General features: G+C 36.9%; 1 protein-coding gene across 1 annotated transcript; it reads left to right on the top strand.

Annotated features, from left to right (window-relative positions):
- The first annotated feature begins 260 nt into the window (after positions 1-260).
- Cdc7 (cell division cycle 7) lies at positions 261-26629 on the top strand. The gene is made up of 12 exons (XM_020185812.2): positions 261-417; positions 1052-1226; positions 9204-9287; positions 9642-9777; positions 12238-12331; positions 12418-12560; positions 13335-13584; positions 14181-14276; positions 15054-15232; positions 16031-16113; positions 18589-18738; positions 22053-26629. The coding sequence occupies exons 2-12, from the start codon at positions 1112-1114 to the stop codon at positions 22424-22426; spliced, it is 1704 nt and encodes a 567-aa protein (XP_020041401.1). The 5' UTR covers positions 261-417; positions 1052-1111; the 3' UTR covers positions 22427-26629.
- Positions 26630-27098: the final 469 nt, after the last annotated feature.

Below are 27098 nucleotides of genomic sequence, written 5' to 3'. Positions count from 1 at the left end.
GGGAGTCAACTTAGTGCCTTTTATCTACTGAGTGCCCAATGTCTAATGTGGCCACCGTATGTAGAGAGGTGACAGAACATCAGGACCTGAGGCTTTTGAGTTATCTGCTTTCCTGAAAACGGTGGTGAATCCTTGACCCATTCTTAATGCTATCTTTTGGTAAACGATTATCCCAGGCTTTAACTTCCGTAACCATTCTTTCAACAGCGTGGCCTTGGGGAAGACGGCAGGGCTCTTGCGCATGCGTCCTGCTGCAGCTTGGGCGGCGCCCGCCGCGGTCTTCACAGTGCGCATGAGCACTTCGAAGCGGCGCGAGGGGACGCCTGTTTAGGAGCTTACCGGCGACTCGTAGGCGGGAGCTCTGAGAGGCGGCCTCCCAGCAGCTGAACAGCTACAGAACTCGTTCTCCCTTAAACCGTGAGTGTCTGACGGTTCGGTCCATGGCGTGGGATCGTGAGGGATTAGGAACGAATTGTGGATCGTGGCTTCTGTCTGCTCGCAGTGCACCTTTCCGCTTTGCCTTCTCGGATTCGTCCGACCCGCAGCGGGAACGTCGTGCGCCTGCGCACGAAAACAACCGTTTGGTCTCGGGCCGAGAGAGCAAGGTCCTTCGGTGCAGGGCGCGCGCGCGCTCCCGGAAGGACGCCCATTCCTTCCCTGTCGCCGCCGCCGCCGCCGCCCGGCGCTGGCAGCGGGCGTTGTGTTGGTCTTCCACCAGTTTGAATGGAGCCTCGGCCAAGGCTGCCGCTTCCTTTCAGGGCGCAAAGGAACTTCTCAGTGCAAACCGCGCGCCCGCCCCCGCCCCCTGCGCCCCGCCCCCTGCAGACTGGACTCGCAGCCACCACCCCGCCACCAGGTTCGGTTTGGCCACACAGGGTACCGGGAAGTCCTCCCTTTGTCCCCTGCCGGTATTTCGGGAAGGTGGAAGTGAAGCAGATGGCATTCGCACGGGATGCGTTACGTGTCTGCCCCTTTGAGGGCAGTGGCTTTGCTTCGTGCTCGGCCTGGTGAGTGACTGACACTGCCTTCTCCCGCGCTGTAACGTTCACAGCTGCTGCTCCCCTGTGGACGTGACGCCTTAGCCGACGCGTCGCATCTCAGTGGTTTCCTGATGGACGCGGCCTTGGGGATTCAGATGGACGAGCCGATGGCGTTTTCTCCCCAGCGTGACCGGTTTCGGGCTGGTGACTCGTTAAAAAAACATGAGCAGAATATTAAACTTTCAGGTATGTGTTTGATGCCAAAGTCGTGCAGTTCTCAAGACGCACAGGCGGGCAGTCGGTGTAGTCCATTGCTTGTTAAAAAAAAGCATTGCCTCTTAAAATGAGCTAAATGTTTATATGGGAGCATTTTACAAGTTTGTAGATTCATCAGATCTGGGTTTTGGATTGGATTGCATTTTAAGAGGATTGTAATCCAACCTGGTCGCTTTACGGATAAAGTTGCTAAGGTCTACATATTGGTGATTGTCTAAGAAAACACAAAGTATGTTGATGCCAGAATTAGAATTTGTCTTCTCCTAAACCTGTTCTTATCTTTCCTCACCATACTGCATTAAAGCTTGATTTTAGAAATGGACACTGGCGTGATCATCACTTAAATATTCAAAGGCAGAGTTTACTGACAAAAATAAATGTTTGTAGCAATGATGATGCACCATATCTCAGTGTACTTCATTCAATGTTTGACCATAACCCAGATCTTAGGCTGAGAATATGATCAAAAATACAAGCTCTTGAACACTAAAATGTGTACCTTCATTCCTGCCTTAGCACAAAGCCTGGGACATGGTGGACATTTTATATATATTGCTTGTCCAAAATATTTTGACCTTTCATTCAAGATATGTAGTGAATATATATGTACAAAAGACTTTAACCCCATTCTAAAGAATATATCACATATTTTTGCTTCCTGACTAAAACTAAACTCATTTTTTATCAAAATACTCTCCTGAGTATCCCTTTTTAATAATACCAATGTTATTTCAATACCTATACTTAGAACTTCAGAGCTGTCTTCCAGTTAGTTAGCTTTGTATTTCCTCTACATGCAGTCACCCAACTTCATCTTGTGTTTGTGTGTGTGTGTAATTGGTGTTTGAACTTAGGGCCTCAGACTTGCTAAGCAAGCCCTCTACCACTTGCACCACACACCCCCAGCCCTTTTTGCTTTAATTTCAGATAGGGTCTCAGTTTTTATGCCTGGGTTGACCTGGATCACTGTCCTCCAATTTATGACTCCTGCTTAACTGGGTATACATATGTGTACCTCCACTCTCACCTTTTTTATTGAGATAGGTTCTCACTAACTTTTTGCCCAGCCTGGCCTGAAACCATAATCCTCTGATCTCTGCCTTCTGAGTAGCTGGAATTAAAGATATGAGCCACCTCACCCAGCTCTTCCATCTTTTTAAAAATTTGTATAGCATCTCTTCTTTCCATTCTCATTTCTACCACTTTAATTCATTCCCTTACACTTTGCACTTGAGTTAAAATGAAGGGTCTTACCTAAATTGTCTGGTACTGTGTTCTAATCTGCAGTTCATCTTGTATGCTACTAGATTAAAACACGATTTACATCCGGTTTCGTGGATGCTGCCCCTCTTCCCTTCCATTTTTCTGCAGTTAGCTTTTTTCACAATTTAGCTTTCCCTTATTACTTAGACACAAAATACCATAGCATGCTCATTGTATTCCTGACGCTCAGTACCGAGTGTTTAGCACTCTGTACTTTATCTCTTCAGTTTGGCTTTTCTGATACGTTGTACCTTATGCAGAGTGTGTAAATGGGTGAATTTGATTTGGTTTTAGCTTCATACTAAGGAGAGTACTGTTAATATTTTGAAAATCTGGGAAATTAAAAGTGGGTGAACTTTATTCCCAATTTCAGAATTGTACTTTTACAAACCCAGCATTGGACATTATAAGTAGTGTCTAGAACAATTTATAAAACATGCTAAAATTTTATCCCTATGGTTCTTTTTTATACAACCCTTAATTGAACCTAAAGTTATATCAGAAACGTAAGTTCAGGAAAGAATAAAACTGATGAAGCCCAGGCACATAACTGTCTCTGGTATAATTGGGAAAGAGAGTCAGATGAGATCATGAAAAGGTTAAGATGTGTGCCTGGACCTCATCAGTGCTCCTTATGGGAGTTGGGGTATTGATTGGCTAGTGGGACTTAATATAACCATTTCCATCACCAAACAAGGTTCAGCATATATAGTAAGTGCTTGAAAATAATGAATGAAAGACTTTAGTGGAGGGCTATAGAGTAAAGTACTTAGTGTAACAGATGAATAGCAAAGCCTTTTGTTTTGGGATATTTGTTAGATTTTTGTAACTTAATGATAAAAATTGTGCATGCTTATTGAAGCAAACTTAGAAAGTATAAAAAGCCAAAATGAGAAATTATCCTACTATTCAAACATTGCCAATGTTAACAGTGGTTACATTCCTTTAGTCTTTGAGATATGGATGGTTGGGTTTTTTGTTGTTGGTTTTGGTTTTGGTTTTTTTTGGTGATTCTGGGGTTTGAACTCAGGGCCTCATGCTTGCTAGGCAGGTGCTCTACCAGTTGAGCCACACTCCCAGTCCTTTTTATTTTTATTTTTAGTTATTTCTCAGGTGAAATCTTGTGGTTTTTTTTTTTTCAAGCCCGCCTGGATCAGGATCCACCACCAACTTAAGCTTCCCACATAGCTGGGATGACAGGTGTGTGTCACCACACCCAACTTTTCTGTTGAGGTGGGGGTCTTGCTAATTTTTTGCTTGGACTGTCCTGAACTGCAGTCCTCCTGATCTTTGCCTCCTGAGTTGCTGGGATTATAGTTGTGAGCCACTGTGCTCAGCTGGAGATACATTTTTTAAAAATGAAATTGGGATCATAATTAACTTATTTCCATCTCACTTTTTTTGGAGGGTGGGGGGTGCTGGGTATTGAACCCAGGGCCCAGGTCCTCTGATCTCAGTATTTTGTTTACTGTACATCTTGAACATTTCTTATGTACTTAAGTATTCTACAACCTGGTTTAAGTTCCATTGCATAAGATGCTGCAATTTAATTGCATTATTGAATCTTTAGATCATTTTCATTTTTTTTTTCTGTTAACAAAAATGCTGGCTTGATACAGTGGCTCACACCTGTAATCCTAGCTACTAAGGAGGATCAAGTTTCAAAGCCAGCCTTTGCAAGATCTTTAGCAAGACTCCATCTCAACAAAATAAACCAGGCATGATGGTGGCATGTGCCATTGACCCCAGCTGTGCAGAAGTGGAGATAGGAGTATCTCATCTAAGGCCATACTTGGGCAAAAATACAAGACCCTATCTGCAAAAACGGGCAGAAGCATGGCTCAAGTGGCAGTGTGAGGCCCTGAGTTCAAACTCCATACCACCGAAAGAAAGAAAAGTGCTGCACTGCACAAAGAACCTGCCCAGTATTGGGTCAAATGTGTTCTTTTGTTGTTTCAGCAAGCTTTTTTTTAAAAGTAGTTCCTGCCAGGTTAATGAGAAAGATCTGTTCAGTGAAAGAATAAACTATTTATGTACTGAATGTCTCCTCCATACTGTTAAACTGTACAAGAAGGACTTGTACAGTTTTATATGTGTATTTTTCTGTGTGTTATAGGGATACCCATGAACCATGCTTCTGAAATGGGTTATGAGTATTATCTTGGTTTGTCTAAGACAGATTCATTTCATACCTGTTGTCCCAAAGGAATTCTTATCAGTGCTTCCTTTCACTCTCAGGAGTTTGGGCAAAATTATACAATCTTCCTGGTTACAGGAGGTATAATCAGTGCACACATCCCTAGCCTAAACATGGCATATATTCCAGGACTGTCAGTTTTACTCCTTGGTGAGACATTGAAAACATGATTATGTGATGAAGATTGACATTATGTGCACATACTTTTCTGGATGGTAGGAATATCAGTGCATAAAACATATCATCACGCTCAGTCTAATGGAAAGCAATAGACAATAAACAAAAGAAATAAGTACTGTGCTCAAAACTGTTAGTGCTGTGAAGAAATGTGGAAGGGAAGGAGAACTAGACAGTAGTGAGGGAGGAGATTGTGATTTTAAATGTGGTTAGAGAATGCTTCAGTGAGGTAACATTTCAGCTGAGGCTTGAAATAAAGTGAGGTATGAGACTGGGTGTAGTGGCACACACTTGTAATTCCAGTTGTGCAGGAGCCAGAGATAGGAGAATCAGAGTTTGAGGCCAGCTCTAGGGGAATAAAAGTTAGCGAGAGCCTATCTTAAAGAATAAGCCAGTTGTGGTGGTGCATGCCTACTGGAGGTGTTAAGTAGGAGGACTGCATTCTGAGGCTGGCTTGAGCATGAGCATAAGACCCCACCTGTAAAATAACTAAAGCAAAAAGGGCTGGAGGTGTGGCTCAAGTGGTAAGACTGTTTGCCTAGCAAGCACAAGACCTGAGGTCAAACCCCAGTACCAACCAACCCACCACCCCCCAAAAGAAAAGAAAGGGAAAAAAAAAATGCGACTAGAAGAAAGTTGATGGGAGTGAAATCAAAGAGATACAAAGAGAAAGAGATGAATAGTCCCTTGGCATCTATGGGGAGTGAATTGTAAAGCTGTTAGAGGGTGTGAGCACAATAGTGACATGGTGACTTAGCTTTTAATAGAATAATTGTGACTAATGGCCTGCAAGACAGAAGCAAAGAATGTCCTTAAGGAGACTATTGCTACACTAAAGCCACTCTGAATATATTATGTAGCAGAAAACAAAGAAGCCTAGACCCTCTGCATAAAACAGAGTGGGGGAGATTTAAGTAACCTTTTAGCATTTAATCTGCCCCATCCTTAAAGTGTATATTCATTTGTCTCTTTAATAGTATTGTTCAGCCTTTGACATGAACACACTTTTCTGCTTTCTACTCTTATCTCTCACTTCAGAATTTGAGAATAATGTATTTGTTTTGGTTGCCAGAAAATTTTAACATTGTTTAAAAATGTCGAAGTTGTCCCAGGTGTGATGGGGCACACCTGTAATCCCAGCATTTGGGGCTGAGGATTTCAAGTCCTAGGCCAAGTCCTGAGCTATATGGTGACTTCAAAGCCAGCCTGGGATGTATAGCAAAACCCTGTCTCAAAAGGAAAAAAAAATAGTCAAAGTTGTTCTGTAACGACAAGAAACCTTAATATCTTTGAGTCTTGTACATTGTCAATGAGTGGTGTGAAAGTTACAAACCTAACTTACATTTGTATGGCTTGGGCAGTATAACATTTTCTACATATATTTTCCTTCTTGTGATTTGTAGCAGTTAACCAGTATCTCTACTGCTAACTGCCAGCTCATGTTTGTGCAAAGAGAAGTTCCAAAGTGTGCACTTCATAGGAAAGTCATAGATGGAGGTAAAGTTCATCTGATCCAAACCCTTGTTTTACAAGTTAAGAAACTGAGAACTAGTGGGCTTCAGGACAGGAGGTGAATCCAGATCGTTACCTTCTAGGTGTCCTCTGTGTCAGCACTGGGCAGTACAACCATCTATTGTATAGAAATGTTGGTTAGTACACAGAGGATATTAATTTTATTATATTTAATTTTAATTAAATTTAAATAACCACATGAAACTAGTGGACAGCATGACTTATCATTCTGCTGCAAAATTTTCAGTGTTATTAGTCACACACTGCTTGAATACGCTTAAATGCACTGAATGCTAGAATAACATTTGATAATAAAATAACTGCAAAACAGAAGATTAAACCAACAATTTTAATAAATTTCTATAAACCATCAAAAAGTGACTACAAAATATGTTTAGTAATAAAATGACTACAGAGTTCTTAACATAGTTCATCATATCTGAAAACCACCAATTGTAAGATGCACTATTTTATGTGATCTTCAGAAATAGCTCCAGTTACATTATGACATGCTTTAATCACCTAGAAGTTTTTTTATTTTATATTTGTTGAAAGAATTCTTTTAGTCCTTACTGCACACATAATGTATATCTATTACATATATAAAAAGGAAAAAAAGTCACGTCTGTTTCTTTTGGGTTATTTTTTATTCTTTAGACTCATTGACATCTTATTATTCACTTGAAACATTGTTTTGTATACATTAGTGACACAGAATTTCTTTGAAGAATCCTCTGAAAGTAAAAAGGCATTGTTAATTTACTTTTGAGGAAGGCCCAGTTCTGTGGAGCTGACATACATTGGCTCGCTGCTTCTTCTGTAACCCTTTGACTCTTGAAGTGTTAAGTGATTTTCTTTATTCATTGCCACCTGTTCTAGCTGACAGCTGGAAGATACAACCAAACTCCAGAGTTACTAAAATCATGTCTTAGAATCAAAGAAATGTAATATCAAATTGAACACACCACTTTAGTACCCATTCCCAGTGCCTTTCCTATGACTGTGGAACTTGAAGGTGGTTGGAATTGACCCTCATTAGGAAAGATGGCAATTTACAATGGCAACCATGACTGCTAGAAAGCCAGCTTTTTCCAGGTCTTGGTTTCAGCTTCTAGAATGCAGTAATACAAATGCTATCTTTGGCTTTATCCTATGTGGCTTCTGAACTTTTTGCTTTTCTTTTTCCTCCTATAGCTATACATAGTAATCACTCAGTTATTCAACAAGTATACCAGGCAGTGTCTCCTATACTAGGAGAACAGGGAACCTATACTGTGCAACTTTTTTTCTAATGGGATGAGGCAGACATCTAACAAATAAGACTGTGACAATTTTGAACCAGCCTATGAAGTTAGAAGAATTGCTTTGTTTGTTTCTAGTGCTGGGGATTGTTAACCATGCACTCCATCACTGAGCTATCCCCACCAGCCCTCCAGAGAAGAGCATTTCAAGCAGAGTAATAAAAGCAAAAGCCCTAAAGGAGTAATGACAATAATAATTACCATGGAAGCTGTGTGTGTGTGGTTAGTATGTGTGATTTTCACTCACTCCTCCTCAGAGCATCCAAATGGTATGGATGCTGTTAATACCCTTTTCAATAGATTGTGAATCTAGAGCTCAGTGGTAGAGTACTGGCCCAGCATGTGCAAGGCTCTGAGTTCCATCCCCAGCATTGCAGGGGGGAAAGATCTGAAAAGAAAACACACATGTAAAAGTGCTTTGAAAATGTCCTAAACTGTTAGAGAATGCAGAGTATTACTATGACAACTTAGTGGCTGATGCTTGCATAGATACTGCATAAAATCTGAACATTCTTATGTAGTTCGTTTTTGTATCCATTAGTTTGTTAGATTTTGTGGTGTTTCCTCCACTTACTTTAATCATATATGTTTTCATAAAAAGCTTATATTTATTTAAAAGTAGTGATTTTTCTTCTGTCCAAGACAGAGGATATGATGAGTATTTGGGATACATTAAAAAAAATTTTTTTAACAAGCCTTAGTAAACCTCTCTAGGGACATCCTGTGAACAGTCAATACATAAAACTTTTTTTCTGGTGGTACTGGAGTTTGAACTAGGGCTGTGCACTTGCTAGGCAGATGCTCTACCTCTAGAACCACGCCTCCCACTCCATAACACTTTTCTAAGCCTTTAAAATGTCTTTGGGGAAGGTAATAATTTTCAAGAATGTTTCAAGTCCTTATAACACCATCTAGTGATTGTAGCATAAATTGTTTATTCTTTCATTTTTATTATTAATATTTCCGTGTTTCTCGTTTGCTTTTTTTTTCTTTCTCACTCTGTTGCCCAGACTGGCATCAAACTCCTTAGCTCCTCAGTGAGCTTCCTGCTTCAGCCTCCCAAGTAGCTGGGACTACAAGCATGCACCACCTTGCCCAGCTTAGTTAATTTTTAAATTTAGCAACTTTATTTTAAAGGCCAAATATGCAAAAATTGTACACCTATTAATGTATAGTTCCAGTGTAGTAGAAATTTGGTATGTGCAGTTCTGGGATTGTTATTTTTTGTTGGTTAATACAGGGTTATGTGAGTGATAGCAACTTAGTGGGGTTTTGATTAATCTTACAATTTTAAGATTTAGTAAAGCTTTTCTATTTGTGATTAATTACTTATATTTTAAAGTTTATTTTGCACTCCAGAGGCTGAGCCCAGAGGATTACATCTTCAAGGCCAGCCTGTGATACATTAGCAAGACACCTCAAAGAAACAACAAAAGAAGCTATAAAATATTGATTGTAACTATAAATTATAACTATAAATTCTTGTTTCCTTGGTAGGAGTTAAAAAAGATATTGAGAAGCTTTATGAAGCTGTACCACAACTTAGCCACGTGTTTAAAATTAAGGACAAAATTGGAGAAGGTAAATTGGGATATAGTTTATTATTTTTACAGTGTTTTTTCTCTTCTGTTTTCTTTGTATAATCTTGATTTTTCATTATTATTTCTTGATAAATATCCCACTTTTTTAAAACCATTAAGATCATGATACTATCACTAATTACAGCACCAGCTTTCCTTTTTACCCCTGAAAAGAACAAAAGTATAAATAATAAATATTTACAGTAAAATGAACAGTCCTATTTTAATCTGTTTTGCCATTAAAGCAGTTTGTCAATCTTTTTTAACATTGTTTCATGGACAATGTTAAATTTAATGTTTAATGTTAATTTAAAGCCAAATATTGAAAACAAAAATCTAATAAATTGTTTTACAGGTACTTTCAGCTCTGTTTATTTGGCCACAGCACAGTTACAAGTAGGAGCTGAAGAGAAAATTGCTCTAAAACACTTAATTCCAACAAGTCATCCTATAAGAATTGCAGCTGAACTGCAGTGTCTAACAGTGGCTGGGTAGGCAATGTAAAGCTATTTAAATTAAATTGGCTGTATGTAATTTATAATGTAAACTAGATGTTTAGCAGGAATAATGAGATTATATGTGAATTAAACATTTTTCAGTCAGCTGTTGCGATTTGCTAGAACTTTATCTCTAACCTTGCAGTGGTTAAATGTGTATTAATTCTTGTAGAGGGATTTTCCCTTGAGGCCTAGCTTGACTTACTGGTTTTTTCCTTGTTCTCATAATCTTCCTACGAAATCATAAACCTCAGCTTCTATAGTCTAGGTTTTGTTTTTTTGGGGGGGGGTGGGGGGGTGGGGGATGATGTTAGGAACTCATATTTTACATATCCACAGCTATTGTCAGTCTTATGTCATATTTTACTGAGAACAACAGAATCATTAGGCATATCTTTCTTCTTGGTTACTCTGTTAGGTCATTTCTATCACCATGTGAACATGATATAGTGGCCTTTCTTGTCCTGAGTGCTGAAAACACAGGTGTTCACCACCACACGTGGCCACTACTTTATAATTTCATTGTAAAGATTAACAAAATTGATTTGAACCATTGTCTTTTGACTTCTGCCCTACCACACCTCGTTTTCTTCTTCCTCATTTAGCCTTGGCTTTTCCTCCTCCTCTTGTTGACCTTTAACTACTAGAGTTGCTCATTGCTTGATGCTAGACTTTCTCAGTATTCTTCCTTAGCCCACGGCTTGCAGGAATGACTCCCCAAAGTATCTGTCTAGCTTCAGGTCGTTTATCTTAACTGCTGATTTATATATTTACCTGCCCGTTTGACATTCCTCACTTGGGGGCTGATGAATATCCCAAACGTTATATGTTAGAAACTAAATTTTAATCTACCTTCCCTAGTCAGAAAAATACCCACCACAGCAAATGTTCTGTTCTGCCCATACTACAAATGGCACTACTCTTGTCCTCCATTTCTCTCCTAAACCATGTCCACCACCAAATCTTGGTCATTCCGCCTCCAAAATATATTTAAAAACTTATCCATGCCTTTCTGTCTTTTCTGCCATTTCCTCAGTCCAAGCCTAGACCACATAGCCTACTTCTTTTCTTCCCTGGTTAATGTCATCTTCATACAATAGTCAGAGTAATACTCTAAATATAAAACATATACATATGTAACATACATAAGATGTCTTTCAGTGGTTTCCCAATGTACTTGAAAAAGAAATTCATCCATATCTCATGTCTGGCTTCTTAACTCTCTCACTGTGTTCCAGTTTCTTTAGTTCCTTAAATTTGCTTCAAGAGCTTTCTTTCCTCATGGCTACTGCCCAAACTGTTGCCCTATTTAAGAGGACTTCTCCCAGTCTTCACATGCTGACATATCTTTCTGATATGCACAAGAGTGACAAAGCTTCAAAAATGAGTTCATCTAATCTTACAGTGCAGTCAGCCAAATTGTCTTTGTGCTGTTTCCCTTGTATCCTATTTTCCTTCTTATCTCTTGTTTTGCCTCTGCCTTTCCACTTAAATTGCCCTCTAAAAAATTACGTTAATTCCTCATTGTCAAAGTAAAAGTCCTTCTTCTCTTTGATTCCCATGCTGATCATCCCTTCAAAATTCCTCATTTTGTTGTCTTTTCCTTGTTTTGCTTTTCAACTCCAGGACTTTTTTTCCAAGGCCAGTTTCTCTTTTTTATAATAATCAGGTATTGCTTCTCTGCAAGTATTCTCACCGACTTCTTGCTTCACTTCCCACCTAAGATTTAGTCTCATATTTAGATATCCCTATCAAAATGATGAGGTCTTTGTTTTAGGTGCTTCGTTGCCTGGTTTTTCTACTTATTTTGTTGTTGTTGACTTTGTTCTACTCACTCAGGCTCAAAATTATGAAAACCAACTTCCCCATTGTCCTCATCTTTTATGGAAAAGTGTAGCGTGGTGATTAAGGCAAACTACCTGGATTCAAATCATGGCTCATGACCTTGAGAAGGTTCCTTAACCTCCTTGCCTCAATTTCCTCATCTGGTAATAAAAAAAAAAAAAAGGCAGGAAGAAGTAATACCATCTTCCTCATAGAGTCCATGTAAAGATTGAGTTTGTTAATAGGTTGAAGTGCTTAGATCAGAGCTTGACATATAGTGAATGGTCAATAAATGTCACCTATCATTTTTAAATTTATTGCTGTAAGCATGTTATCTGCTACTGTCTTGTTAATTCATTCTCATTAGTGTTTTTCTTCTTATACTGTCACTTCCCCAGGAAAACTATAATTATCTCTTGTTTGAATCATTATGGTAACCTCATAACTGGTGCTATTTTTGTTTTTAAAAATATTTTATCTTTTTAGAAGTCAGTGTTTTTTCTAGCAATATGTATGCTTTGCTAGAATTATATATATATATATGCACATATATATACATATTTTTAAAAATGCATAAGATTCTAGTTCATTTGGCCTTCCTCTAAAGTTCGTTGTGCATTTTTCCACTAGGGGGCAAGACAATGTCATGGGAGTTAAATACTGCTTTAGGAAAAATGATCACGTGGTTATTGCTATGCCATATCTGGAGCATGAGTCCTTCTTGGTAGGTTTTTTAATTCCTTGAATTTTTTATTAGCTAAATGTTTAATTGGAAACCATTTTATGACCTTATTCATTACTTTATTTTAGGACATTTTGAATTCTCTTTCCTTTCAAGAAGTACAGGAATATATGTTTAATCTGTTCAAAGCTTTGAAACGCATTCATCAGTTTGGTATTGTTCACCGTGATGTTAAGCCCAGCAATTTTTTGTATAATAGACGCCTGAAAAAGTAAGTATAGAGAATTCTAGAAGTATTTCCACGTAATTTGTGCTATGGAGTCCATCTCTTAGACATAGAACATACTGCAACCTCTATGTGCAGATTGTTTCTGCTTAAAATTTTTAGTGTCATGCAATGAAGAAAATAAAATACTTAATACATCATTAGATGTATCACGTACCATGGTTCAACAGAAGTAGTACTCGGCTAAAAGAGACTTAGAATTTATAGTCCTTTTTGACCTTACACATGTCTCTTGTCTCTGGGCTTATTTATGAGACAGTAGGAAACATGATAGTCAGTTTCCTATTTCAACACCTCAGTTCTGGTTTTATATGTATTTTATGCTGATTATATACATACAGAGGCATTATAAGATGAAAAAATACTTAATCACACAAATGAATCATACTGGGTATGTTACATTTGTAATTCTTTCTTAGCTTTTTGCCGTTGACTTTTTAGTGTTCTGAAACTTGTTTAAGAAATTAGAAATTATCTACTACCGTGCCATCTCTGCCACTGTCAGAGAACAAAATTTCGCTTCTATTGTGCATTCCTCTTCTGCCTTGTCAGCACAGACTGCAAAAAAAGTAAGTGGTTAGTTAAAGGATACATCTTTTCTTAATTTTCAGTCTTAGCTGTCAAATACTTTATTTGGAAAATTTGTTTTTCTTTTTTTTCAGGAATGTTACAAATTCTTAATTGTTCTTAAAAAGAGTTCGTTTCTGTATGATTTGATAGTATTACAGGGAAGTTACAATACTTAATTTTGTTTCTTAGGTATGCCTTGGTGGACTTTGGTTTGGCCCAAGGAACCCATGATACGAAAATAGACCTTCTCAAATTTGTCCAGTCTGAAGCTCAGCAGGAACGTTTTTCACAAAGCAAATCTCATGTAATCACTGGGAACAAGATTTCATTGAGTGGCCCAGCTCCTAGGGCTCTGGATCAGCAATCCACCACAAAAACTTCCATCAAAAGATCCCACACAAATGCACAAGTTCAGACTAAACAAGGAAAGGATGGAAAGGTTCCACCTTTTATATTTTTTTAAATACTAGCACTGTCTTAGAGATACACTCTTTCATCCAACAGAGGGAGGTATAATTCTAGGATAGCACTTGTAATTAAAAAGCTTCTTTTTAAAACATTTGTTATATGCATTCAGTTGACTAGATTTCCACTAAGATTTGTACTGAATCATTTATTACTATCAAAAATTTATTATATCTTTGTCATTATGTATTAGAAATTTTCATTATATGAAAATACCCCCTGCATGTTACAAAGTTTAGATTACCATTTTTTAAAGAAAGCATTAGTTGTAAGGGAAAAATTCTGAAGTGTCTATCTCCATTTTAGCTGCACAGAAAAATGTAATATCCATGCAGGTGGTTTTTTAATTTTTTTAGTTATATTTATTTGTGGATCATGGTAATAGTGTATGGGTGTTAAGAAGTCTGTCTAGACTATTTTCTCCTTTCACAGAAGTGTTTTGATGCCTGAGAATGTCTTGGATGCAGCTGTTTTTGTTTCATGTCACTTAACTCAAAATTGGCAGAGTACAGCTGGCAGAAAGTGTTACAGACATAATCCTTATTTTCCTTGTTTTTGTTGGTATTGTAGGAGGGATTTGTAGGCCTTTCTGTCCAGCGCTCTGTTTTTGGAGAAAGAAATTTCAATATACACAGCTCCATTTCACATGAGAGCCCTGCAGTGAAAGTAAGTAATGTAGATTAATAGTGTGGTGGTCAGTCAGTTGTACACTGAAGGGAATTAGGTAATGATAAGGTTAGCATTTATTAAGTAGTTTAGCTCTGGCAGAAGGCATTACTGCTTTGAGCATTTAGTCAAAAGTTTCATTTACTCCAGTTTTTTCTAAGCTTTTTGAGTTGCTTTGGTTTTTGGTGGTTTTTTGTTTTGTTTTGTTTTTTGTTTTTTTGGTGTTTTGGGGTTGTTTTGTTTTGTTTTTTGCCTTTTTGGTTGGTTATTGCCGTTCTTTCCCTATAGGAACATTTAGGACATTGCTAGAACGTGAGCTTCCAACACCTAACATAGTTCTGACACATTTGATGGTATAAAGATGTTTGTAAAGTTAAAATTATGTTCAATGTTAGATGATTGTAAAACGACTTTAAGATATCTTGTGACAGCCAGACAGCTTGAATAACAAAACTCTGACTTTAGCAAGTGTAATTGTGCAGTTTACAGTTGTGAAATGGAGTTAGACACTAGAACATAGTGTACACTTTTGCAGTATAGAGAAATAGTCATAGTATAGTGTAAAGAAAGTGTAGGTTTACCAAACTAGTTAGTAAATTTTAATACAATTTGCTCCACAGAAAACTCTCAAAAGACCCAAACATCTTAATGGGCAATTGTTTATTTATAACACAATAGCATGTTCAGTCTTAAAAGCTATGCTTCTGCTATTGCTTTTTGCCATACTAGCATTTGGAGGCAACTTGTTAAATGTCAAATACATCTTTTTCTTAATAGCTTGTAAAGCAGTCAAGGACTGTGGATGTAATATCGAGAAAATTAGCAACGAAAAAGAAGGCCATTCCTACAAAAGTCATGAATAGTGGTGTGATAAAGAAAACTGCCAGTTCTTGTCCAGCTATCCCGAGTTGTAACTGCTATGCAACAGATACAGTTTGTAGTATTTGCCTTTCAAGGTAATATGTTTTGATGGTTCTATAAACTCTCCAGCATGCTACCAGACAAAAGTAGAAATTGCATTAGTTTTGGTGGGGAATTGATTTAGTGAGTGAAAGCGAGTAACAAATCTATGAACTACACAGGCATTGATGCCCAGTAATACCTTGAGGAATTAATGATAACTGTTGTCATATATGTTCTTTTAACATGCATATGCTCTTTGGAAAACACTTTTGCTCTTATATGCAAATAATGCAAGTAATATAGGGGAGGGGAGGCAGAGAGTAGCTTTTTTAGAAACTTCGAATTGCATATTTTGCTTGCTTATGTAATCCTGTTTTATTTCTTTATTCCTGCCTCTGTGGAATAAAAAAGAACCAAATAAGAGTTCCTTCCTTACTTCCACTCTTTTCCCTTTCATTTAAAATTTGGCTTTCATAAAACCTTTCCTGGTTAACTCAAATATATAAGTGAATAAGTATACCATAAGTAATCACCCCCAAATGAATTTTTATACAAATTTCTGTTGTGTTCTATTTTTCTATTATGGCTTTTATCATCTACCACCTTTCTTTGTATTGGAAAGTACCTTAAAACTTTTCCAGAGCCCCAGAATTAGTAGAGGGGGGAGAGATGACTATGAACGAAATACAGAATGTTTGTCACAGTAGATTATTATTTGCTTTATGTCAGTTTTTATTTATATTGATATCAAGGCAAAATTTACCATGAGCTAAGTTGGTAAGTGTTATTTTTTTGGACTTAAATAGTTAAGCTTTAACATAACAAGAGAAATCTTGTTTCCTCCTCATAAGGCGTCAGCAGGTTGCCCCTAGGGCAGGTACCCCAGGATTCAGAGCCCCAGAGGTCTTGACGAAGTGCCCCAATCAAACTACAGGTATGTTGCCTAGAAATACAGGGACCCAGTTCAAAAGGACTATCCCAAATGTATTTTATTCTATGATCTTTATCTATTTATGACTAATGTTTGAGCTCTCCTGATTTTAATTAAATTAAGCAGTTCTAACAGTAATACTCCCATTTTTAAGATAGTATTAGTTATGAAGGTTTATGTTCCTAATGTTACTTTTTTAAAAACAATCTTCTTTTATAGAATGTATTTTTTTAATCCTGTTTACACAGTGATTTTACCAGGAATTTGTTGCCATCACCTTTGTGGAGAAAAAAGTGTATTTAATAGTTTTTGCCAACTTCAGATTTGTAGCACTTCATTTTTTTACCTAATAACTCAGACGTCTTCTGTGGTAGTGCTAGGTTTTGAACTCAGGGCCTCACACTTGGTAGGCAGCCCTTTTTTGTTTTAGTTATTTTTTGTGTGGGATCTGATGCTTTTTGCTCAGGTCTGACCCTCATCACTCCCTCATAATTGGGAGACAGGTACTACACCCAGCTTGTTTATTGATGTGAGGGTCTTGCTAACTTTTCCTATGGGCAGATCTCAAACATTGATCTTCCCATTCTCTGCCTCCCCAGGTGCTGGGATTATTGTTATGCATCACCACACCCAGCCCTTTAAATTATTTTTTGTTCCAGGCATAGTGGGGCATGTCTATAATTCCAGATACTCAGGAAGTAGAAATAAAATCATGGGTTTAAGACCAGCCTAGACAAAGTTTGTGAGACCCTATGTCAAAAGAAATAAAAAGAAAAACAAAAGGACTGGGAGTATGTTTAAGTGGTAGAGTCCTCATCTAGCATTTGCAAAGCTCTGGATTCAGTCCCCAGTTCTGCAAAAAAATACATACGTGGTGTGTGTGTGTGTGTGTGTGTGTGTGTGTGTGTGTAATTTGTTTTTGTGAAAACTGTAGGATAACAGTTAACAAAATTTGAAAAAGTCTTTTGTAATCTAAAAGTTGTCATGAAGAGGGAACCCAGAGAACATCTTGCTGAATGAATAGACGGATCCTGCTATTCACTTGGATTATGGGCTTTGAAAAACTGCATTCATTCATTGTATGTTGTTCTGTGCTTGCTAATGATGCAAAAATGAATGAGACTATTGTCTCACATTCTAGTTAGGACACACTCTCAAATAATTATAAAATAACCTGTTGAATATAGTGATACATCTATATAGGGCTTAAGGGATATCTGTTCTAATCCAAAGGGATTATGAAAGGAAGTTTGTGGAAGGGGTGACCTCTGAGATGAGACTATAAATTGGGTGGGAGATTATCATTGATCATGAATTGAGCAACTCAAGAAACAACATAGTCTAACCATAGAGGAAGCTATAAGAGTTTAGTATTGCTAGAATATAAAATGCAAATGGAGAAGTGATTGGAAGTAAACCTGGAAAGAGGCACACAAGGTCAGATCACCTTTCTTTAAATATCTTGGGAAAAGAATTCTAGCTGGGTCATTCTAGCAAGTGTGCTGAGAGGATAGATTTTGTAGATTAGTGGCCTACAGTGGTCCAAGTCAGAGGTGATGAAAATGTAAATGAGGTCATTGGTAACAAGAATGAAAACGTGAAGAATTAGAAAGGCAGAGCTTGGATATCGAGTTTTACTCGATAGTGAGGGAAAAGTTCATTCAGGATATTTACTAGAGTCCTAGCATGATGGACTTGACTGTGTAACAGTAACCAAGGTGGAGAATAAAGGCGAGATAACTGGCTTATAGGGAAAGATAAAATTGGATTGGAGCACGGGTGGTTTGTGGTATTTGTGGCACATCCGAACAGAAATGTCCAGCAGAATACAAGTTAAGTCTGAAGCTCAGGGAAGGAGGGGACTGGAAACACAATTGGGTGTTATCATTATGCAAATTTTGGTTGCAGCTGTAAAGAGAGTGGAGCAGTCAGGGAAGGGTATACGGGGAAGGGATTGGAATTCATCACTTAAGGCTTGAAGGAAACATTGAAGAAATAGGCAAAGATGCAAATGGAGCTGAGAGGCAAGTGATCAGTGAGACAAGGACAATTAGGAGAAAAGATGTCTCTAAAAAAGAAAATAAGAAAGCTTTTTAACATAAAGCCGAGGTAGTTTTTCTTGTTTGGGTTTTTGGTTTGTTTGTGTGGTACTGGGGATCATTTAATTTCTTTTGGTCTTACAAAGTGTACATTTACTCACAGTTTTCTAGTGCTGAAGTATTCTTTTAAACTTACCAAGTTTCTTTCAAAAAAGAAAACTCTGTATTTTGTGGTACAGATATTGAATCAGAGGTCCTGGCTGTACATTAAAATCACCTGAGAAACTTTTTAAAAATACCTGCTACAGGATACCTTCACATCCTAATTTTTTAAGGGTTTCATCATGATGTTGACACACACTAAATGTCTAGACCTACTTATTTAAATGATGAAATTATAGACTTTGGATTTATTTTTAAATTTTGTTTACTGTTACAGCAATTGACATGTGGTCTGCAGGTGTCATATTCCTTTCTTTGCTAAGTGGGAGATACCCATTTTATAAAGCAAGTGATGATTTAACTGCTTTGGCTCAAATTATGACAATTCGGGGATCCAGGGAAACCATCCAGGCTGCTAAAACTTTTGGTAAGCAGTTTTATATTACAGAATAAAGCACATGCCTTTTATTATTTCCTACAAAAAGCAATAAATTATTACAAAGTTCTCTTTACAAATAGACTCTGTTCATAAAGTTCTATAATCTTAGGTAGGAACTTTTTTAATTGCTTGAAGATAAATTGCATTCATGTTAGGAAATAATTATTCTCTAAACATGTGATCATTTAATCTTACCAAGCACAGAGTGCTAAGCCACTTCAAAATTTAAAACTCAACTTTATAATCACTTTTTCTCTTCTTTTCTCTTTGTGGATCAACTACTAGGACAAATCAATTTTATAATCTTAAAAGAATAAGAGAATCTTAGCTCCCTCCAGGGTGGTTTGACTTTTATTATGTAACATTTTAATTTTTCATTGCATATTTAGCATCAGGTACTCCTCTTGGTACTGAAACATGGCCTAATCATAGTTTTAGTTGGCCTTATCTAACAAGTAAACAATTAATTAGAATTCAGTGTTTTAAGGGTAACATTGAGGAAGAGAATAGTATTGTGTGTTAGTCATCAGGTTCCTTGGGGTTAGGGCAACAAAGAAGAAGTGAGATGAATGGAACACTTTCTGATGGAGTACTATTGTGAGCATATGTTGGACATGGGAAATCATGTCCTTAGCAATGCACGTTCTTCAAGATTGAGAGATGCAGTGTACTTTATAGGGCACCTGTACGTATCCCAGCCTTCTAACAACCTGAACACAAATGCCCACCCAGCACAATCATAGTTAATCCTTTCCAAGGCTTAGGTGTGGTTGGATCAGCTGGTAGTATGAAATACCTCTATGGACAAAGCTTCAATCAGCTTACCTTGAGTTACTGAGCTTCCATGGGTCCATCCCAGGATCAGTGGGTCTTAACCAAGGGTACATATCAATTATCTGACAAACTTTAAGAAATGTACATGTCTGTCCCACCCTACGCATTCTTGGAAAATATGATATGGAAAAACAGGTTTAGGAAGGCTCCAAGGCTTGTTAGTTTGAAGACACAAGTGATTCTGACCAAGAACTACTTCTGGTTAAGAATCACTGTAAAAATGATCGCCCTTTGCTTGGGCACAAGTGCCATGGTCTAATCCACAAGAAAAATTCTGGTGGCTGTTAGGAAAGTCTTGTAATAGAGGCTTGCCAAAAATTTTATTTCTCCAGCAGTCAATCCACAGCTTATACCTGTCTTCTACCTATCATAAGAAAATTTTGTTTAGGATAATAGGATGAAATACTACATGAATACAAAGGAAAAGTGACCATGAATGGAAAGCAAGATTGTTATTTTGAAACTGGTATTACATTATAATGAACATGTTTATTTGCAACCAATTGAGAAAATTCTTTGTCTACTATTAAGAGAAGTTTATGAACGTGAAGTTTACCAGCCTGCACAAAAACATTTTGTAGAACTTGAATTTCCCCCATTAGTAATGAAAGTTATAACAAGGGCCAATGATTAAAGTACAATATCTGACACAAAAATATTCCAGGGCAAGGGTCATGATAGCAGGCAAGGGCTTTTGGAAATTTACCATTATAAAATGCTTTTCTCATATTAAAAAAAAATGCTATGTAGTACTTGTCTTGGGTTTTTTTTTTAGCATGAATTCTGTAATTATTTCAGTCAGATCTTACTATAACTTTGAGCTAAGTGCGGAAGACTCAAAATTTCTACATACACAAATGTGTTCCCCTTTATAACATAAAAAAATGACTTGCCTGAGATTCACAGTGAGAGTTTCTCTTGTATGTAACTCGCTCAACTGTCCTCAGCCCCTAAACGTGGCCCCATTGTAGCTGGTCATTACTTGTTGAGTTGTACTAAATAAATCTAAAAGAAAGCCTTGAGCTAAAACAAATGCCTGACACATAGGAATCTATAGCAAAATATGCTTGGTTTAAATATGTTAGGGTATTTTCCCTGAATATTTTAAATGTACCCTTTCTTTGGTCATACACAAAAGTAATTTAGGCATATTGTATAGTTTGGGACATGCTCTAACATAATGTTACTTATTATGACTTCAGAACACACTAATAAATGAAGGACTAAAATGATATGACTGTTCTCTAGCTAGTACTTCCTAGCTTTAGAAGTAAAAATGATTGGCATAGTGTAGCCTCACTAGACTTAGTTTGTGGTAACTTGTTTCCTTTGCTTTCTCCCTGCCTGCTTCTCCCTTCCTTTTTCCTGCCTTAGTACACTAGTCTAGTAGTTAGATCAAAAAAGTAACTTTTTATTACTGAGATTGCTTTGTTGACAATCTGCAAACTCCAGCAAAGAATCTAAACATCCTGCTCATTGTTTGAGAGCTACGTTTTTGTTAATAAGGAAATACAGGCAAAAACAGTGCACAGTTGCCCATTTATATTAACTTATATTTCCCCACATATGATGGTAAGCTGATGGGCAGTCATTTTAAAGACCCTCTATTTTAAAAACCTGAGGTCTGGTTTGCTTATTAATTCATTCAGGAACATGCCTGGGGTTTTATATGTGCTAGATACTATAGTGAGTCTGCTTTCATAGTTTAAATTGTAATGAGGTTTAGAAAGTAAATATTTACTATCCAGGTGAATGGTATTAAGAAAGACAAAAGGACAAAGGGAATAAAGAGTGCCCTGCTGTGTAGAATAGGTTGGTTAAGAGCAGAGATGTTTCAACAGATGCTTTTTTGTCTAGTCCAACACCTAATATTTACCAGGAAGTATATAGGTTTGGGGGGAGTGGAAGAAATGAGACAGCCCTATCTTCAAAGAGTTCACAGTCTAGAAGGTGAGACAGACACATTCTTATCAGTTGTGACATAGGGTAGCAAAAGAACTCTTCCTAGGTTAGAACAGAAGCATAAAATCAGCTTTCTCTGCGTGTCAGATCTTAGACCTCAGACATGATTCTTGAGCTAAGTAGTCATGTGTGTCAGAGTGTCCTGAACATTGGGACATTCTAGGCGAAGACAGGAGCCACTGTAATTAAATGCAGAGAAGCTTGGAAGGGGCATAGAGGGTGAGAGATGCATCTGATTAAAGATTACAGGATAAAATGAAGCTGAAGTTGGCAGTCAGATGAGCGCCTAGCATAGCTTAGTAAGTCACCACTTTCTGCTTACTGTCTCCCACTTTATAGTCTAGCCCTCAACTGTGTAGTTCAGTTACAACTTAAAAATAGCATGTGGTACTCTATCTCAGATATGTCCATTAAGCGTATGGCTGACTTGCATGTTTCTTGTGAGAGGTGCTTCTGATACATTCAAATAATACAATAAAATACGGGTTTTTTTCTGTCCCTTTTAGGCAAATCAATATTATGTAGCAAAGAAGTTCCAGCACAAGACCTAAGGAAACTCTGTGAGAGACTCCGGGGTCTAGATTCTAGCACTCCCACGTTAACAAGTGATACCCAAGGACATGGTTCTCACGACCCAGCATTTTCAGAGAAAGCTGACCAAACAACTCACGGACAGCACTCAGAGGACTCTTTACATAAAGGGGACAGCAATGGTTGTGGGAGTCGTTTTAATGAGTATACTACCAATTTAGAAGGCTGGGCTGAAGTACCTGATGAAGCTTATGACCTGCTTGATAAACTTCTAGATCTAAATCCAGCTTCAAGAATAACAGCAGAAGAAGCTTTGTTGCATCCATTTTTTAAAGGCATGAGCTTGTGATAAATGGTTCTTCATTTGGTGCTACTAGTGTGTATAACAAGGTAGAGCAAAGAGTTCTGCATAATAACCACAAGTTCTTGTTTAGAGATCAGGGCAGGATGAGTAATTTATTTAGGAATTTTAATACTTGTGTTGGTGTTAGATTGTAAAATACAGATTAAAATTACTTAAAATGCCTGAGAGAGTTCTTTGGATTAACAACATGATCTTTGAGTTAAACCCACCAAAGTAGAATCAGATATTTAGTTTCCTTAATTACTGTTCACTGAAATATGAAGAAAAAGCATTTTTAGCCTGACACATGGTTTCAAGGTATAAGTCTTAAAATTAATGGATGGGTTAGGGATTAAATGAGTCAAAAGATTTTGTTTCTTAAATTCCTAGAGTATAAGCTATATGTCCTTTTGGAAAATTCAACCTGGTATTGGTGCTTTTATCAGTTTTACAGGTTAAAAAAAAAGATTATTTCCTTTTCTGTAAGCATACAATATACCTTTTATGAACACTCCAAAGAATTACTAAGGAAATGCTGGTCGTAGTGCAAAATGTCACTTACAGTTGAATTTGTCCATTTTTTAAAAAGTATTTCATAAAATCATTTTTGCATAAATTGTCATGTTTTTTGGATTTTTCTTCCTCCTCTGCCTTCATCTAACACCATTCTTCTTGGAAATTATATGTTGCTTACCACAGAGTTTCTGTGTGCTTTATTAAATGTTACATGTATTTGCAGTTGGAAACTTAAAATAATAGTGTGCATAGTAATTGGTAAGAGGAAGCCTTCAGGACCAAGGTAACTATTAATAGTCCAAAATGCTGCTTTTTCACATCATCTTGAGTATTATTAGGTGGCTGCTAAAAGGGAAGGGGAGCATAGAATTGAGAACATTATTAGATTTATTTTTCCTCTGCCTAGTGCCATCCAGATTTCTATATTCTGTTTTAAATTTGTTCTTGCTCAGAAAAAGAATGATTACTGAATTTTCAGGTGGGTTGGGAATAGCTATAATGAAGTAGGCAAAGCAGAAAAAGATCTAGAATAGAGAATTAATTACACATTTATATTCCAAAATATTTATCAATATCAAACTTACTATGAGAAATAAGCCTGGAGAGGGTAGATCTGAGAATTTCCCAGTTAGTCATCATAGATTATAAGAACAGTTTAGGGAACATTACTCACTTATTCCAAATACTTTTTGAGCATTGATAGATCAGTATGACTACCTGTTTGGTAAGTCTAGTTTGTGTGTATGTCATTATGTGTATATGTATATATACTCATAAATATATCCATACATAAACTGCTGCTGTTGATATGTCCTATGCTGTAACCTTTTTTGTTTTTTGTTTTTTGTTTTTTTTTTTTTTTGAGACAGGGTCTTACTATGTAGCCCAGGCACTCCATGAACTTTATTTTGGCTGCACTGGTGTTCGAACTCAGGGGCTCGTGCATACTAGGCCAGCGCTCTTACCACTTGAGCCACTCCACCAGCCCTGCTGTAACCTTTTTTTAAAACTTCAATGTTTTTGAATTTGTTTGTTTAATAAAGTTATCTTTCTGTATTTTTCTGTCAGACTATTCATGTAAAACTTGGCAGTTGAAGCCAGGCACATGGTATTCCCTGTCTGTAGTTCCCACTACTGCAGAGGTTGAGGAAGGAGTACTTGAACTCGGGATTTAAGGCCAGTTTGGGCCAAAAGGAAGGGAGAGGGGGAAGGAGGAAGAGAGGGGGGGGAAGAAGGGAAATGGAGAGCTTTTAAAAATTGTACACATGAAGTATTTTCCTTCTAAGATTAATGAATAATCTCTCTTCAGGAAATAGTGGATAGTAAGTTAACAAATACTGTCCTGACTCTAGTAATATAAAAAGTAGGAGATTTTTCTATAGAAAAGATGCTCATTGGCTTATTTACGCAATATTTGACATAAATAGTAAAACACTGAACCGACAAGTATTTATACTCACCTAAAATTTTTGACTCATGTTAGTGTGTCCTCAGAATACTAAGAAAAAATTACCAGAAGGGGAGGGTGGGGAGGGAGACATCTCCAAGAACGTTTAGAAATCAGAGCTATTGTTTTAACTTTGTATTAGGACAGGATGTGGTTGATACGCAAGGTTGGAGGTAAAAGGAAAATAAATTTACTAATTAATGACATTTCCTATTATTTTGGAAGTTCCTGGAGTATTCAGCTAGTTTTAATGGTCTAGTTTAATTCTTACTGCTCAGACTTGAGATAAAATTGTCAAGGGTATGTTTATTTAATAAGCTTTAGACATTTAGAACTATTAATATAACAAGCCACATGTAGTAGTTTTCAAAACAGGCTGCAGCTCTCAACATTTTTAATGAAACTTTTCCTTTTAAGGAAATGATTATGCTTGTCTTAATGACCTAAGTAACAATGTGGCTCAAGAATGGTTATTCCAAGGAATTAAACTTTACTTATTTCAAAATCTGAACAAAAGTCATCAAGTAATGTCAAATACTGTAGTGTCTGGCCATCAGCATTTTAGAAATAAAATTTGTATTGCAGATGTCAAAAGTATTGATTGCAAAATATCTTGAAACCCACAAAACTTGTAGGTTTAGGTCTTAGTAATTTCTGTTGTTTATGTAATTTCAGCCCTACAAGTCACCAGAAAGTTATTTTTCTTTAAAAGTGTGGCCAGATTTGGCGGGTGACACTGTCTGCCAGTGTCTGCAGATGTATCATTTACGCCTACATTTGTGCATGTTGTCTGTGGTCTTTAAAGAACACATCTAACACCAGACAATGACTCTTCAGATGTTTTTCCCTGTATTCTTAAAACATCTGATGTTGTGCTTTCCTAGTTTTGTCAAATTAGGTCTAAACTGTCTTTGAAAGGTAGACATTGTCGACCATGTTCCAGATAAGTAATCAGAAGTAGCTAATGCTGTGCCAAATTACAGCAAGGGTTTCAACAAAGTAACCACAAAAGTCAGTGCTAAGGTGAGGATTTAGTAAACAATGAAAAGCATGATCTTAGGAAAACAATTTCAAATTGATTGAGAATATCATAAAAGTAAAGTTTAGAAAGAAGAGAAATTGAAACATGATGTAAGAGCCTAATTTGACGTAATATTTTTCTCAGTAAAAAAATGAACTAAAAGGGTAAAAATGTCCTTGATTTCTCTTTCAAAGTGCTTTTAAAAATTAACAGTTTATAGGAAGGAATTCAAAAGAAGAAATAACATAAAAACTTAAGAGTGTTTACAGAGCTTTTATAGGCAAGAAAGGACTAGAAAACATGTAACTGGTTTAGAATTTCTATTTAATCATACCATGAGTGCAGAATATCCTTTGAATCCTAGCCATTAAGCAGATTCCATCCTGAACTCTACTGAAGCAATTCTTTTTAAGAAAAGTAACATATGAAGGAAAATATGGAATAAACTGCTTCTAGATTCATCTCTTTCTAGATTTAGAGAATGCCAGTGTCACTGGTAGGGAACCAAAAGATGGACTTCTAACATCCTGAAATCGGAAGAGTAAAACTGAGTACTCCTTTGTGGGGCGAGTAGCACAAATTAGAAGATGAAAGAACCATTGTATTATTTCTTTCTGATCAAAAGTTTTGCATATGTTCCTTATCTACATTGTGCTGATTGTGTGTTTTTGTATGTGTATTTAATTATGTGTTTGCCCTGTAAATTCCTTTTGTAACTTTTGAAGAATCTAGCATATAATCTAGAAATTACTCCAACTAGGAGAAGACCAAGAAGTAAATCAGAAACAGATACATGGCTATATAACCTCACATTGTTAGTTTAGATCTGTCCTTAAGAAAAGATGCAGAGGGCTGGGAATCCAGTCACCTCCAAATTTTTCTAGACACTCAATGCTTTTAAGTAGAAATTCCTTTATTCCTCCTGGCATTTTGCTGATTACTATCTCCTTATTCTCAAATGCTCTGATTAAAAACAAAACCAGTCACACTGTATGTGTAGGCATGTGAGTAATCTTTATACAAGTATTACTAATGCTTCTTTAAAATTACACTTTTCCCAAAGACTGGTGAAATGAACACATGGTGTTCTGTGAGTACTTTTCTTTCATCTTGATTTATTTTAAAATTCCGTAAGTAAATAACTATAGCAAATGTTTACTCCTCATAAAAAAAACTTGTTATCACTTTTATTGTTTACAAAAATTAAAAATATCATCATCTTACATCTCTTGGTAGTGTTTTATGAGAATGTATCTGTTTCATTCACTTCATAATTGTGACTAGGTTAGTAACTGGCATTTGAGTTGGGTGCTCTATATAAACACCAATGCACTTAGGTACATTTAATTAACTTGCTTTCTTGGCAAAATGGTAAGCCAAAAACCTCTCAACAAGAGTACCTTGGAAGTACCCTCTCTCTTGGAACCTCCTCCCAACTCTGGGGATGCTATTCTACCACTTTAGTCTTTTCTATTTCAATAAACTCTCCTGCTTTATACTTTTTTTTTTTAAGTGCCTATATTTTTGAGTTTGGTATAATTTGATTGGCAATGACACCAAAGTGTAAGAAGAGTGAAGTGTATCATTTCTCCTACATTTCTTTCCACTTTAAAAATGTAATTTAAGTAAAGGCAAGATTCTAATGCTATGCTTTAGGTTCAGACCCCAAGGGGTCTTTTTACATTGTAGTTCCC

Source organism: Castor canadensis, chromosome 6, assembly GCF_047511655.1.
Source record: "Castor canadensis chromosome 6, mCasCan1.hap1v2, whole genome shotgun sequence".
Classification (NCBI taxonomy): domain Eukaryota; kingdom Metazoa; phylum Chordata; class Mammalia; order Rodentia; family Castoridae; genus Castor; species Castor canadensis.
Note: the sequence above shows the minus strand (reverse complement) of the source record. Positions and strands in the feature narration are given on the sequence as shown.

What these genes read in the sequence shown, in the direction of transcription:
- Cdc7 (XM_020185812.2), top strand. Translation starts at nt 1,112, where the DNA reads ATGGACGCGGCCTTGGGGATTCAGATGGACGAGCCGATGGCGTTTTCT. An exon ending in TAAGGACAAAATTGGAGAAG is followed by an intron (nt 9,288 to 9,641) that starts GTAAATTGGGAT and finishes ATTGTTTTACAG; the next exon opens with GTACTTTCAGCTCTGTTTAT. An exon ending in GTGCCCCAATCAAACTACAG is followed by an intron (nt 16,114 to 18,588) that starts GTATGTTGCCTA and finishes TTACTGTTACAG; the next exon opens with CAATTGACATGTGGTCTGCA.